This window comes from Bos javanicus, chromosome 2 (assembly GCF_032452875.1).
Source record: "Bos javanicus breed banteng chromosome 2, ARS-OSU_banteng_1.0, whole genome shotgun sequence".
NCBI lineage: Eukaryota > Metazoa > Chordata > Mammalia > Artiodactyla > Bovidae > Bos > Bos javanicus.
Window position 1 is genome coordinate 125223770 of NC_083869.1, and position 16472 is coordinate 125240241.

The following is a 16472-nucleotide window of genomic DNA, read 5'->3' on the forward strand; positions in this document are numbered from 1 at the left end:
ATTGATTTATTGGCTGTGCTGGGTCTTCATTGCCGTGAGGACTTTTCTTCAGTTATGGTGAGCGGGGGCTACTGTCCAGTTGGGGTGCCTGAACTTCTTATCACAGTGGCTGTCCTTGTTGAGGAGCACTGGCTCAAGGGCAGGCAAGCTGTAGTAGTTGGGGCTCCCAGGCTCTAAAGCACAGGCTCAGTGGTTGTGGTGCATGGGCTTAGTTGCTCTACGGCACGTGTTATCTTCCAGGACCAGGGATCCATCCCGTCTCCAGCATTGGCGGGCAGATTCTTTACCACTGAGCCACCAGGGAAGCCCCGGATTTTTTAAACTAGGTTTTATGATTTTTAATTTTCAAAATACTCAGTGATTTCACTATTTAAGGTTCTTGTATTAATCTTTATTACAGCTTAATATAAAGTCATGTTTTTTCTTTATACATATAATTAAGTAATTTTCATTTTGGAAACTTTTTCACAACTGAACTGTGAAAATCTGTATTAAAACAGTAATTTTTTTTTTTAAGCACATTTTATGTAGTACTTACTCTGTGCCAGAAGTTACCAAACGGTTTACTTATAGTATTAACTCTTTTATCCTTACAACACTGTGAAGTAAGTACTATATTTATCTCCACTTACAAATGAGAAAACCAAGACACAGAAGTTACATAATTCACCCAAAGTAACACAGCTAGTTGGCAGGAGAGCTGGATTTGAATTTAGTTTTTGTAGCTCCAGAGTTCATGACCTTTTTGTACAAAGTTCCACTGGTTTAATGAGTTCTTCCTTCATAACAGTTAAAAAATCCAATTTTTCTGAAACACAGAAGAATACTGCTTTTGGTTGGGAACTTTACCTGGTCATTTTATAAATGCTGGCTTAAGGTAAATTGCAAACCATTTACTACCTGGGTTTTTTAGATGACAAAAACCACAAATTGAAGCAAATCATTATCCTTATCCTTCCCTCTTAAAAAAGTACTATATGGAAGTTCATTACATTTGAGGTGTTTGCAGAAAAGGGAGTTTAACAAAATGTATTTTCTGTTACTAAAATGTTTACCTCTTGACATTAATTTTTCACTTTCTCTGATTTGCAGAATATTAAATAAATTCATGTAATAGTCTTGAACTTTGAAATCTTACTGACCACAGTATGAACTTAACAACTTTGAAATATAAAACAGAAAACTAAAACTGAAATTTCTGACTTACCTCTAGTCTCATTTCCAGATTTGGAAATTTGTGCAAAATTAAGTGCACCCATCTGTTCAGGACTACAATATTTAGAGTAATACATTTAAATTAGTGTTTTTATTTTTACTTTAGAAAACTGTTTCATAAAACAGTTCCTTTTTTAATTGAAAATGAAAATAGTTATTTAGAATATTGTTAATCATATTACTACTACTTTTTTGTGTGCTTTTATTATTTCCAAATTTAAAAATTTTGTTGCCTCTCTAAGGGAAGGAGATGATTTAATATTAGTTGAGGTGCATCTGAATGCCAGAGCCTGAAACTTATATGTGATGAGAAGTTATTTTTCTGAGTATTTCAAATATAACTGAGAATCATGGGATCTGGTTAACAAAAAACTACATTGTTTCTGGTCAGAAGTGATGCTTGGTTACAGATACTGCTTATTTTAATTCTTATGTATTAATCCCCCTTATTAATTCAGACATGTTAATTAAGTATACTATTTTTCAATGGTGGCTTTTGTCTTGATTTTTTTTCCCTCTTTGTCAGAAAAGTATTATTAAGTGAAAAGTATAAGCATTGCTATGGTGACTTAGAATGCTATGGTATTTAGAATGTTCTTTGATTTAAACGTTTGATTTTTGTTTCAAAAGGGGCTTTCTTTTATATGTGGTTTTGATAATCAGTTTAGTTTCTAAAATTTCAATAATTTTCTTTCACCTGAAATTTAATAATGTAGCAATTACTGAATTTAGGAAAATCGGCAGTTTGTTGCTGTCAGTATTGTTACTATGGGAATAAATTAGAATGATTAACTGTTAGGTGAAATTGAACTTATTTAGTTTCCATAGTAGTTGAAGAAGATTTAGGTCAGATTCACCTGTTCCTTTTTTTGAAAATAAGAGGGCATTTTCATTTAACACAATGATGTTAATTTTTTCCTACTAGATTGATGATATTTATGATAATCGCACTCTCTTTACTGACAGCATAATCCAAAATGTGTGTGTGATTTTCTTTTTTCTTGAAATATTTCAGAATTTAGAGAACAAAAGGCAAAAGGAGAAGTGGGCAGCAGAGGATTAGATGGTTAGATAGTATCACGGACTCAATGGACTTGAATTTGAGCAAACTCCAAGGAGGTAGTGAAGGAAAGGGGAGCCTGGCATGCTGCAGTCCATGGGGTTGCAAGAGTCAGACACGACTTAGAGACTGGACAACAACTTAGGATACAAAATAGCACACATATATCTTACTAAAAAACATACCCTTGTAATTAAAACGTATTCACTGAATTTTTCGAATCTGTTTTTCCTTTTCACCAGTTCTTAACTTTGCTATAGGTTCAGTTCAGTTCAGTCGCTCAGTCTTTGTCCGACTCTTTGCAAGCCCACGGACTGCAGCACGCCAGGCCTCCCTGACCATCCACACCTCCCGGAGTTTACTCAGACTGATGTCCATTGATTCAGTGATGCCATCCAACCATCTCATCCTCTGTTGTCCCCTTAGGAAGGAGTGATTAGATAACACTGAAAAATAAATGTTCTTGAGAGTGAGTTCTATAGCTTTTGCTTATCTGTCGTATTGGTGTGGTATTTAATAGCTAGACGAACTGAAACTATCTCATTTCTGTGTATCTCCTGTTAGTATATATTTAGCTCATTTCTGTGTATCTCCTGTTATATATTTATTCAGTGTTGGTACCTCTCATGCTGTGAAATTGTTGTTTATTTGGAATAATTATGATAAACTATTGATTATTACCCAGATGGTTTATTTTCCCCTTTTCGTTCATTTTCAGAGGCTTGCCTTAAAAAAAAAAAAAAAACTAATTTAGAGAATCATTAAAATTTTGAATGTTTTATCATGCGTAGCTTGAAGTGGATATTTTTCTCCTTTTTGACTAGTTTTTTTTTTCCTTAATCTTTGGGTAAAACGGCAAACTTTTTTGATCACAACCCACCATAAGATGCATTTTTCATTGTTATCCAGTACTTATACACATATATGTACATATTAATATTTAAAATTGACAGAAGTTTCGTGAAACAATACTTATCTTTAATGTTGGTAATGCATTATAATGTTTAATTTAATTTTGTTTTAGTTTTGGTTAATTGCATTGGGCTTCCCTAGTGGCTCAGTGGTAAAGAATTGGCCTGCAATGCAAGAGTCACAGGAGATACAGGTTCAATTCCTGGGTCGGGAAGATCCTCTGGAGAAGGAAATGGCAACCCACTCCAGTATTCTTGCCTGGAGAATCCCAAGGACAGAGGAATCTGTCAGGTTACCGTCCATGGGGTCGCAAGAGTCAGACAGAACTAAAACCACAACCAGTTGCATTTCACTCAAAACAAGCTATTAATAGCCACTAAATGGATATGATAATCTAATAATGAATTGAACCTACAGTTTGAAAAATTCTAGTGACTACTAGATTTTTTTACCAGTATAAAATTTTTTTGGAATTGAAGATGCTTGGATTTATTGGTTTTTTCACCAAAATGTATTTTGATTCTCTTAAGCTTTTAACTTAAATAATTGTGCAGAGCAGTTGATTGAAGGAGGCCTTGTTTACTGTTTCCGTCACCTCTGTCTTAGGCACATCATTTTTAAAAACTGCAGTAATATAGATTCATGAGGTTGACACTGCTTTGGTAGTATGTAGAGCTTCTATCATTAGAATCCTTTTTTAGTTTCCATCTAACAGTCAAAGTTTAGTTTGATTAAATTGCTTTTACAAACTTTACTTCTGCTCTTGGAAACTGGTCAAAAGGTTACAAAGGTGCTTTCTTCTGCCTTTTTCTGGCTCCCGTCCAGTCTTTGGAAACCAAAACAGAGAACAGAGGAGCGAAGCAGTTTGCTCCTGTGTATGTAGTCATGTGAAAGCAACACGACTGGAAAGTCTTCAGGGTTTGTTATAGTGGATTTATTTATTATCCCTCTTCATTTCCTGTAATCATAAAGGGGAAATACGGTAGAGATAGCAACAGTTCCTAGCATATCACAGCTATTAGAATGAGGCAGGGTCAGCAGGCAGACTCTACTATTTTTACCATTATCGCCTCTTAGCTCATAATGAGCACTTACTATGTGCCAGGCACTATTTAAAGCACTTCACTTGTATTAACTCATATTTACTTAGGAGGCCTTGGGGAAGAACAAGAATGAGAAATGATAAAGAAGAAAACTGGCCTTCTTAGTATCTTCTCGTTATCTAACTTGTGAATTCTGGCTGTTTATGACTATAGCACAGCATAGCATACATTTTTAGCTTGATCAGCTTTTTAAAATCATTAGTCCTGTCTGTGGTGTTCTAAACTGAGGCACATAGCTGTGGTTTAAAACCTCAGGCTTTGAAGCTAGGCTGCCTGGGCTTGAATTCCAGGTTGATGAGTTACTGTCTGTGCTGCAGTTTTCTCATCTATTAAATGGTAATAATAATAAATAGTGCATATCTTAGAGACTTTTCAAGAGGATTAAATGAGTTGATATACATAAAGTACTTAGAACAGTGCCCAGCCCATAAAACAAATTACATAAATGTTAGCTATTAATAACACACAGTTGAATCTCCTGAAAGTGTTTGTGACCATGATGAGTTCATATCACTAAATAACAGGACATGTTTGACATTCAGTGTTCTCTTGCCCAGGAGCTTGACAACAGCTTTCCTTGAGGACTTGGAAGTTCTTGTGTGGTGTTGGAATCAAAGCCAATGACAAAGGTTATGAGCTGTAGACCCATTCTGTTGCCTCTCTTGCAGGAATCTCTTGTTACATGGACCTTTAATAATATTAATATTTTGCCCTTTGAAAAACTAAGAGAAACTAGTAATGAATTGACTTTCACCAAGACCAGTTTTCTGTCCTGAGTCTGTTAAAAAAAACTTTTTTCGTCAACAGTTACATTATGCTAACTATGTGCCAGACACTGTTCTAAGAGTTTTACAGATACTAACTCCTTTGAACCCATGACAAGCTTTTGAGAAAGACACATTAGTATTTTTCCCATTTTACAGATGAAGTAAATGAGACTCAGGAAAGTTAAATAACTTGTCTAAGCTCCCACACCCCTCATCAGTGCCAGAACTGGGATTTGAAGATAATGGCACCCCACTCCAGTACTCTTGCCTGGAGAATCCCATGGACAGAGGAGCCTGGTGGGCTGCAGTCCATGGGGTCGCTAGGAGATGGACACGACTGAGCGACTTCACTTTGACTTTTCACTTTCATGCATTGGAGTAGGAAATGGCAACCCACTCCAGTGTTCTTGCCTGGAGAATCCCATGGACAGAGGAGCCTGGTGGGCTGCTGTCTATGGAGTCGCACAGGGTCGGACACGACTGAAGTGACTTAGCAGCAGCAGCAGCAGCAGCAGTCAGACTCCATGGAGAAGGAAATGGCAACCCACTCCAGTATTCTTGCTTGGAGAATCCCGTGGACAGTGGAGCCTGGCAGGCCACGGTCCATAGGTTCGCAGAGAGTCAGACACATTTGAAGTGACTAAGCAGGCACAGTCAGACTCCTGAGGTCATGCTCCAAGCTTGCCAAACCTGCCTCTTACAGAGGTGAATTATGTTGAAAAAGGTAAAATAACAAGTGTTAAAACTTACTTCACTACTCTTTACTCTCTACACTGAATGATTGGGTGATTATACACTGGAATTATGGTTGATGATGTTTGGTCTGATGGATTTTTGAAGGGGCAAATAAATTTGAAGTAAAATATTAATAAAAGATCTGAACCTAGATTTTATAGTTTTGACAGCTAAAAACTTATGTTTCAAAAGACTCAGTTCTGTTAATACAATGTGTAGTAAATTTTGTTTGAATACTGGAGAGCTGATTAATAGATGTGATGTGTAGATATATAGAATGCTATATAGGATTTTGAGTTTAGAAAATGGATAGTGTAAGGTATAAATTTTTCTATATACCTGGAAGCAACACATTTATAGAACATTCATGTTGGAGAATACCATGGGTCAGGTCAGAGCACCTATAGAAAAGTATATGATTCTCTTAGAAATGTTAACTTTAGATTAAGGGAGGGTAGAGATAAAGTGTTGGAGGCTGAGAATTCTGTGGAGTCTGGATCTCCACACATTAGAGAAACTCATGCTTTGTGAATGACGTGACATGTTACTGAAAACTGAAGAGAGATTTGAAGAGGGTTGGAAGGAATGTAGTAGACCTGTGGGATTATTATTAAGGTCACTTTGACGCTAATTCAGGTTGTCTCATCCCTTCTCAATACTTTCTACTGTGGTTTTGGAATTTTTCCTGTGGAATACTATCTCCCAATTTTATTGGAAGCTTGTGGGGAAAAGTTTGTGTTAATTTACAGACAACTTCAAAGGATGATTTTCCAAGAAGTAAGGTTAGAAATTGTGAAAACAGTTTTTCTTAGAGAATCTATTCCTGATAAAATATTTTTCCTAATAAGAATTTGGTACAGCCTAAATGTGTGTTTTTTTTTTTTTTTTAAATTCTTTCTCAGTAAGTTCTGATTAGCGTATTTAGTGTAAAAAAGTTACTGTAAATATTCCTTGGGCTGACAATACCATGATACATTAGTCAGTCATGCCTCCCAATAAAGTAGCCAGAAGAATTCACCAGCTTTACCACAGTCAGTTGACTGGGCTGTTTATTTACAGAAGGAGTTAACCAACGTGATGATGGCTTTTGTACGTCCACATCAAGTCCACAGGGAAGGTGTAGTTGTTTCCAGTTTTTTTGGCCACAGAAATGTGATTTGTGCTGATGCCTAAATTGTGAGAGCTGAAAGGCTGTCTTATGGTTACTTTAAAGGGAACCTTAAGGGCAGCTTAGTATAGGTCTGCTGGATATTTGTGTCTGCTTCAGCAGACTCCAGGGTACAGAGGACTCTTGAGTGGTTGTGTTAATGGGTAAGTTAGATAAGTATTTTTTATGAGGTAAGGCAATGGCACCCCACTCCAGTACTCTTGCCTGGAAAATCCCACGGAAGGAGGAGCCTGGTAGGCTGCAGTCCGTGGGGTTGCTAAGAGTCAGACACGACTGAGTGACTTCACTTTCACTTTTCACTTTCATGCATTGGAGAAGGAAATGGCAACCCACTCCAGTGTTCTTGCCTGGAGAATCCCAGGGACGGGGGAGGCTGGTGGGTGCCATCTATGGGGTCACACAGAGTCGGACATGACTGAAGCAACTTAGCAGCAGCAGCAGTACTTGAGAAAGGTTGCCATCAGCTGGTAAGACTTTAGTGGATTTCTAATTGGATTGATAGGAGAAGAAATCATGCCATAAAGTATATGCAGAAGTTTCAGAAATATACCAGACTTCAAGTAAAAGAATATGGAGAATGGGAGGGGGCCTGGAGGTTCATCAGTTTCTTGGCTCTTACTCTTGATTTTGAGCATCTGGTGTTCGTCTCCTGGATAAAACCCAGAGAAATGCTTTCGAAACATATAAAACAATCTGCTCAGGGAGGGCTTACTTTATAGTCTCTCTTCTCCCCATGGCATTTGGCATATATAAATCAAAACACATCACTCTCTTGCTTGAAGCACCCATTACCTCCCCAAACTGCTCATCATGTGTTACAGGGCTCTGTGTCATCTCCCCGGTTGCCTGCTTCTCGGACTCATTTCCTGTCACCTATAATTTGCAAAAGTCAGCCTTTTTGCTATTTCTCAAAAGTGCTAGGTGTTACCCTGTTAGTTTCTTTACATTTGTTTCCTTCTGAAAGCCTTCCTGTACATCTTTTTATAGCTTTCTGCTTTGCATTATTCCCGGCTTTGCTTAAATGTTACCACTTCAGATAAATTATCACCTAATCTGAAATAGCTCCCCTGCAGTCATGCTCTATACTTTACTTTGTTTTATTTTCCAAAGAATTATTACTTTGTGAAATTATATTACCTTATGCATTTGTTTTCTTCCTGTGAGAATACAAAATTCCTTGAGGCTGGGGACTTTGTGTTCATCACTGAATTCCCAGTATCTACAGTAGTGCCTGGCACTATAGTAGACACTCAATAATTATTTTATAAATGAATGAATGAATTTTGAGGTTAGAAAGAAGCAAGCACAGTCTGAAGCAACTATAGACTTCCACAACAAAAGCAGCAGAAGCAAAAAGCAAAGTGAGTAGCTAATTCCGGTGTTTCTTGCCCAGATAAAGCTATGATAGGTATTCTCTAGAGTAGAGTCCTGGCATGGGAGACCAGATATATCCGTGGTAATTTATGTGATATTCAGAAGAGGCAGAAATTCATATCCAGAAAGCAAGTGACCTGCAGACACTGCCTACCTGCCTCTTCCATAGTCAGTAGAAGTCATTGTATATAACTAGAACCTGTGTATGATAATAGATGAACAAAGATTCTCGGCCACTCAGAAAAAAATGCTTAGTTGAAACTCCTAACTACAAATATGAACTAATAGTAACCTAGATGTATCAGCCACTTAAGGAAAATTAATACTGTGAAAGAGAGGTACCCAATGCATCCAGCACTAAAGGAGATAGTGAACAGTGTGAATTTAGTATAATGTAATATAAATTAATATAAAACACTAAATTTAGTATAATGTAATATAGATTTTAAAGGTAAGAATTATTTCAGAGGAAATATAAAAGGAAATAAATATTGAAATTTTAAGAATCATAAAGGGTGAACAGCACATTAATAAGTGTAAAGATTGAGTGGAATTCAAATGCAGAGGATATCAACAATAATGGCAGAGTAAGAACCTCTGAAAATTCTCCATAAAAGCAATGAGGATACTGGCAAAAATAGTCAACGCTTTCAGGATTCTGAAAATTAACTACAGGCTTGCAGCAATCTGAATGTTTAGTCAAGAAAAATAGCTGAATCTCAGCAAAAGCAGTGAACTTTGTAGCATTTTAGCTTGCATTGTGCCCGTTCTCCTCTCTCTAGCTCCAGCCTTGGAAACCAACAGCCCACAGTCATGGTGAAAACTAGCATCCTGGAAGCCACTGGAAGGGGCAGAACAAGAATGGAGCTCCTTCAAAGCCCTGTTCCCAGAAAACATTATTATTTGACCTTCTAGTGGTTCCTTGAAAGACCTCATTTGCAAGACTGTATTTGACCTGAATGGGAACTCACCCTGTAAAAATAGCCTTTCCCCTCTCAAATTAGAGATAGTTATTGAACATCATGGATTCAGTACCAGAAAACAGATTCAACAGTACGTTAAAAATAATACTCTATAGTGCAAGAGGTTCATCTCTGAACTAAGTGCATTATGTGGTTCAATGTCCGAAATCTAGTAACATAGTGTATTAATAGTAAAGAGAAAACCCATATGGTCATTTTTGTGGATGGCAGAAAATCACCAGTGTCATGCTTAGTAGTGGTGTGCAAGATGTATTCTTATTAAGGTGAGGAGAAGAAAAGAATGCTCAACAGTTAGCAGTTACTTAATATTATAGTGGAGGTGTAAGAATATTATTAGGCAAGCAGAAGAAATAAAGAGGTTAATATTGGGGAAAGAGGAAGAACTATTTTTATGCAGATGGGGAAAATATATACATGAAACTCAAGAATCAACCATCTTATTATTCTCATTGTTAGAAACAATAAGAGACTTTGGTAACAGGGGAGATTACAAAATTAATGTGCCAATATTAACAACTTTCCTATATATAAAAAGTAACTTCTTTAGAAAATATAATGAAAAATATAACAAAGCAAAAAGATAAAATGCCAGCACAAAGAAATGTAGAGGATCTGCTAAGAGACTAAAAAAAATATTAAGTAACTGGAAATACATACTCTGTTCTTAGATAGAACTCAGTATTGTAAACTCATCCTTAAATTAGACCTTCGTGGTCTAATGCAATTTAAATTACAATTTTTTTTTTTAAACAAAACTTTCATAATGTTATCCTGAAATTTGTTTGGTAAGCATATACTTTTCTTTTAGTGATTTAAGTTTAATTTGTATATCATCCTTTTTAAGTTGCTTTCAGAGAAGATTCCAGAGTTTGAGACTGCTGGCCTCTGTGGATTCGATTCCTTCATTTTAGAACAACCAGAAAATAATAGTCTCTGGGGAAATTATTTCAGTTAAGAGTCTTTATCCAGGAAAAGAGTAAATTCCTAAAATTTACTCTTGTTTACTTTGTTGCTTGAAGTTAACATTAACAGCTTTTACTGGTTCAATTAATGAAGCCTTTATATTTTTACTCTGTTTGATATATACATTTTAGTGTTTAGTTAAATGGCATTTTCAACACTGACATGAATTTTTGAAAGCAGGCAAAACACTCTAAGTAATTATGATTTCTTTCAGAATATGTCTTTAAATACCAGCATATTCTATCCTGTGTTCTACTTCAGTATTTTTCTTCTGGTTTCAGATATTCAATGAATATTTTATGTTGAGAAAGAATTCTAAGGCTGTTTCCAGGAAATACAAAAAAGGGAGTTCCAAAGAAAGAAATACATGCAAAAAACCTAAAAAGATATTTACTAAGTTATAAAAGTCACATTTTTCTAATGACAAAAATTTCTGATTATCTAGTATCATTCTGTATAATCTATTTATTAATTTTCTTGATACAGTGCTTAGCATAGTGTTACAAAATTTTAAATTAAATGTTCAGTAAATGCTTTTATGAAGAAGCATGCTACTCTCTGGGCTTCCCAGGTGGCGTAGTGGTAAAGAATCCACCTGCCAGTGCAAGAGATGGAAAAGATATGGGTTCAATCCCTGGGTTGGGAAGATCCCCTGGAGTAGCAAATGGCAACTGGCTCCAGTATTCTTGCCTGGAAAATTCCATGGATAGAGGAGGGGGCTACAGGTCATGGGGTTGTAGAGAGTCAGACATGACTGAGCAACTAAGCAGGCATGCACGCAGGTACAAACCTTAAGACATCCAAATTGTATCCCTTTGTATCTGCTTTTGAGTCTTATTAAACTATTATTATAAGCTATAATCAGTGTAAAATCTTACCTTTTTTTTTTCACCTTTTAAATGGACCTGTATTGAAATAGGTTACAGCAAAATCCTTGGTGATCTGTTGGTTAAGACTCTACCCTTCCATTGCAGGGGGTGTGTGTTTGATTCCCAGTCAGGGAACTATTATAAGATACACCTGCCGCTTGGCACAGCTTAAAAAAAATTTACAATTTCATTTAATACAGAATGTAGAATTACAGCTTAGGTAAATCTCTCCACATGTTGATTGTTTCTAATTTTTAATTTCTGTGAGCAAGAAACACTTAGTTTTTAAAATAAATTTAGCTTTTACCCCTGTATTTAATTTTGGGGGGGAAATCCAAGAAAAGTTAATCAGGCCACGGGCAATTTTATGACATCTTTTATACTCTAACCAGAGAACAGTCTGAAGATACATACAGTTTTACAACAAGGGCCTGAATATTTCTTTTCTTCTTATGTTTCAGATAACTTTAGGTTTTGTTGTTTAGATTATTTTTGTAGTTTAATATGTGTGAAGTGGTTTTTTTTTTTTAATATTAAAATTTATTCAGTTAGTAGTGAGAATCTTTTTTCCCTGAGTGCCGACTTGATCTTTGTTGTTACCTAAGTTGTCTGTATCCTTTTGCCCCACATAGAAGATGGGTAAAATGGCAGCCCACTCCAGTGCTCTTGCCTGGAGAATCCCATGGACAGAGGAGCCTGGCAGGCTGCAGTCCATGGGGTCGCAAAGAGTCAGACACGACTGAGCGAGTTCACTTTCACTTTCTTTCAAATGTTGTAGACGTTAAGTTTATCTGTCATAATTATTGCAGGTATTGCTTCCATTTGTTTATATCCTTTTACTCTTACAGTTGTTATTTTTCATTGTGTTAAAGTATGTTTTACAAAACCAGATCTATTGATTTGTTGCTTATGCTTTCTTTTATTGACCCAAATTTAATCTCTTTCTCACAGATGAGATAAATAGGCTATTCTGTTTTCTCCAGTATTATTTGAATGCTCAGTTCTTCATGTATTTAGAATTACTCATAATGTATGATGTGGATATGTTTTTCTCCACATTATCCTCAGTTTTTCTGACAATATTTAAATAAGGATTTTCTGCACTTTAAGCACTTTTGAAATTTGATCATTATTTTGGTCTTTCTAGTCTCGTGGATCTTCTTGTATTTTTTTTTAATTGTGGTAAGTATACATAACAAAATTAATAATTTTAACCATTTTCAGTATATCATTCCACAGCATTAAGTACATTTACAATGTTGCACAGCCATCCTTCACCACTATCCTCTACTATCCTTATTTGATATAGTTCTGCTTTAAGCTGAAACACGATTGCTATTAACCTCAGGTAGATTGTTTAAATTTCTGAATTCCACTTGTCCTATACCTAGGGGATATGAAGATATACCAATTGTGTTTTAAGATGGTTGTGGAGATAAAATTAAGTAAGACAATGAATGTAAAAATATGTAGTGGGTTTTACATGCTCGGTAATCAATAGGTGTTTTATCCTTCCCACTATGGTTGGTTTTCAAGACTGACGTAGGACTGATCTTTCTTAACTGACTTTGTTATTCTCCTCCAAGGTACCCATCATTATTTTTGTCTAATTTCAGTAAGAAGTTTGTACATATTAGAATAAATCTTTGTTTATTTATTTGAAACATCCTGATAGATTGTATAGATTATGATACCCAAATTAGCATTTAGTATAATCCCACCGATACTTACTACTAAGTACTGTTCTGCAAGAGACCATTGATATGTTTTCTTATGTTTTGAGCCATTTTCATTACATCTTTTCTGATTTTGCTTTATGAAGCCTCCTAGTTTATAAATTAGAATTTAATGAGATATCTTTAGGCTTTATCATGGTACTTTAGGTGTTAGGACACTTGTTTCTAAATTAATTGATAGATCCCCTTTAGAAGATTTCAGTTACTGTTGAATAATAGTACTTGAAGCAGTTTTCTTCAGGTCACATAGAAGAGGGTATTTCGCTATTTGTTTTCATTCTTCAATGTATATGTGTAATTATATTTGAGGACAGCATGATAAACATTTGCCAGTTACCTACTTCTTGATAACTTCTTCAGGCTCCTGATGCTTATAACTATTATTGCTGAGATTTATTTAATTTTGGGAAGCAGGCTGTTCATTTTCCCCGGGGAAACTTCGATAGCCTTTTCTCCTCCAGGGGATCTTCCCGACCCAGGGGTCGAACCTGTGTCTCTGACGTCTCCTGAATTTGCAGGCAGGTTCTTTACCACTGGCACCACCTTTAGTTATAGTTTTTCCAGATTTCTGCCCATGAAGGCATGTGGATATAAACTCTCTCCAAAAATGGTGGTAAAAGGGTTTAATTAAAAGTCTATAGTAAGAATTGAAACTGGAAAATTATGAAAAGCTGTTACTGTCCAAATGCCTTGAAAGTACTTAAAACAAAAATGCACTCAGGATATGTTTTGTTTGGCTGTTTGAGTAAATTGTAATTACATTCATTTACACTACGTTAAGAATCTGCTTTCCACTTTTAAGTCAAACCATTGTATATTATTGGATATTTTAATTCAGAAGATATTGGATATTTCAAAAGATGAGATGGTTGGATGGCATCACTGACTCAATGGACATGAGTTTGAGTAAGCTCCGGGAGTTGCTGATGGACAGGGAAGCCTGGCATGCTGCAGTCTTCCGTGGGTTGGAAAGAGTCGGACACAACTGAGCGACTAAACTGAATTTAAAAAGATGAATCTCACTGAATGTAAAATAATGTCAGGTTATATTAATGGTTAAAACAAACACCCCAAAACAAAAAGACAAAATATGCAGTTAAACTTCAGAGCGAGTACAGGAAAGCAAGAAAACTAAGATTTGTATGGTAATTCTGTACTTTTACTATTATCAAGTACTGGAACACCTTACAACACTTTCATTTGGTGGTTAGTAAGTGTGACTTTCTATTGTAAGCATGTGCCACTTGCTGAAAGTGATGTAAGGTCTTAATATTAAAAGTTTTATTAGCACATTGATAAATGCTAGGAACATGATAAATACTTGTGTTCTTTTATTTAGTATAATTCAGATATTTAACAAATTATTGGAAAGAAGGAAGAATATTATATTGATGGAAAGTATCTTACATGGGGCTTCCCTGGTACTTCAGTTGGTAAAGAATCCGCCTGCAATGCAGGAGACCCCGGTTTGATTCCTGGGTCGGGAAGATCCCCTGGAGAAGGGATAGGCTACCTACTCCAGGATTCTTGGGCTTCCCTGGTGGCTCCGACAGTGAAGAATCCACCTGCAGTGCGGGAGATCTGGGTTCGATCCCTGGGTCGGGAAGATCCCCTGGAGGAGGGCATGGCAACCCACTCCAGTTTTCTTGCTTGGAGAATCCCATGGACAGAGGAGCCTGGCAGGCTGTAGTCCATGGGGTCACAAAGAGTCGGACACTACTGAGCAACTAACCACAGCACATCTCAGTATCTTACATGCATGGTGTAATAGAATCACATATGTTATAGTCATTATTAATATATTTTATATACAAGTGTACCAGAGTGTATGTTTACAGACTTCAGATATATCACATGCCAGCAGAATCCCAGAAATTCTGCAGCACTAAGCCATATGCATCCTTTGTAGTTTGCTTTTTGTGTTAACTGTAAAATTATCAAAATTATTGGTGTTCATTGATTATTTGATCTTTAAAGTTTTTTTAAAATGTAAAAATTATCTATGATCCTTTTATTTTTCTCAGTTGAAAAATGAAAAAGATAAAGGTAATTTTTAAGATGGAAACAACCAAGGGTACTTGTTTTCAAAGAAAAAAGTAGAGGTAGAAAGATTGTCTTCCAATTGTTCTCTTAACGAAAGTTTTCTTGCAACCTGCCATAGGATTTATCTCAAGAAAACTAGGAAGCTATTCCCTTTCTGTTGTAAAATCACTGTAGTATTACCATCTTTCTAAAAAACAAAATTCAAGATTTTACCATTTAGTTTTGTATGGCTTGAGAATCTATTTCCCTGCTATTAAGAGTAGTATCTCTTTTAAAACCCATGATCCCTTTGATCTATAAAAGAGATCTGTGTTCTCCTTTAACACTGTTCATATTTTTAAAATCAAGAAAATAAGGAAAGCACATGTTACTGAGTACCCTCTTTTTTCTTTAAAAAAAACACTATTTTTCTTCCCTTCCTCTTGCTCACGAGTAGATTTATAACCCTTCCTCCAAGAGAAAGAATATCCCTATACTCTCCTTTGCTGAGAATCTACTGATTAGAGATTCAATCATTACAGTTACAGCCTTCAATTAAGTAAGACATAGAATATTATCACTTTTTGTTTAGGTGAGAGCTGGTCACACAAAATTTTAACAAATAAGGTATTTAAAGGCATTACATTTCTCTAATGATTTGGTTCTATTTTCCTGTTTCGGGATAAAGTCATATATGTACATTATGTACATTGGCTCTGTAAAAATCCCATAGAGATAAGACACTTCATTTTAAAACTAAATCAGATATAAGCTGGTAAAACATGAAAACGTTTCATCTTTCATAATTGTGCATCAGTTTCACGTCACGTTGGTTATGCTCTCCTGAGTAGAGCAAAACAAGTGCAGGGAAGGTAGCTCCTGTGAGCTTTGGTTATTGCGCACTGTAATTCTGCAGCACTAGTTATCTGCGTCATGTAGTTTGAGAACTTAGCTTTTGAGGCTCTGTGGATGAGCTACACGTGAGTGCATTGAGCATCAAGTGCTTCTGACCTTCAAACTTTTTTTTCTTTTGACATTTTAGATCAGGGCAGGGAGGAAAGCTGTGTCAGAGCTGGACAGTTGTGCATCTGATTGCATCCCTTACACGTGTTTTCTCTCCTTTCCCCATTCCGGAGCGTGCCCCTAAAGTATGTTGTATTGTACCAGGATAGAGCAGTAGAAGCGGAGTGGTGGTAAATTGGCACGATTGAAGCTTTTCAATTCCCTTTTTATTCATTACATCTGCAACAAGATTCTCTACTCGCTTCATTTAGCTTTGTATGTGAAGTTGGTTACAGTGGTTGGTAAAAAAGTGAAAACAGGTGTGACCTTAATTAGAAGCACAAACAATCATGTGTTTTGGAGAAGTACTATTCTCATTTTTGTTAAATAGAAATGAGGAGTTTTTAGTTTTTATAATTATTTTGCTTTCTAACATCTTTCTGTTCTTCTGGCAGCAGGACACAAAAACGTGTTCTTACCAGTAAGTGTGGGTTTCCCTGGTGGCTCAGCTGGTAAAGAATCCGCCTGCAGTGCAGGGCACCCCGTTTGATCCCTGGGTCAGG

The 16472-nt window shown here is 36.1% G+C and overlaps 1 protein-coding gene across 7 annotated transcripts in view; it reads left to right on the forward strand.

Annotated features, from left to right (window-relative positions):
* The window catches only part of EYA3 (EYA transcriptional coactivator and phosphatase 3), a 189724-nt gene that overhangs the window by 98479 nt on the left and 74773 nt on the right, over window positions 1-16472 (forward strand). Inside the window, exon 1 of one of the 7 annotated variants that reach the window (XM_061391192.1) lies at window positions 7241-8321. The exons of 5 other annotated variants lie outside the window; for them this stretch is intronic. In XM_061391192.1, coding sequence (XP_061247176.1) covers window positions 8237-8321 — 85 coding nt within the window. In that variant the 5' untranslated portion in view covers window positions 7241-8236. Of the gene's footprint in view, window positions 1-7240; window positions 8322-16472 lie in introns of those variants that run through there. One more of the 7 variants, XM_061391202.1, reaches the window with a different exon arrangement.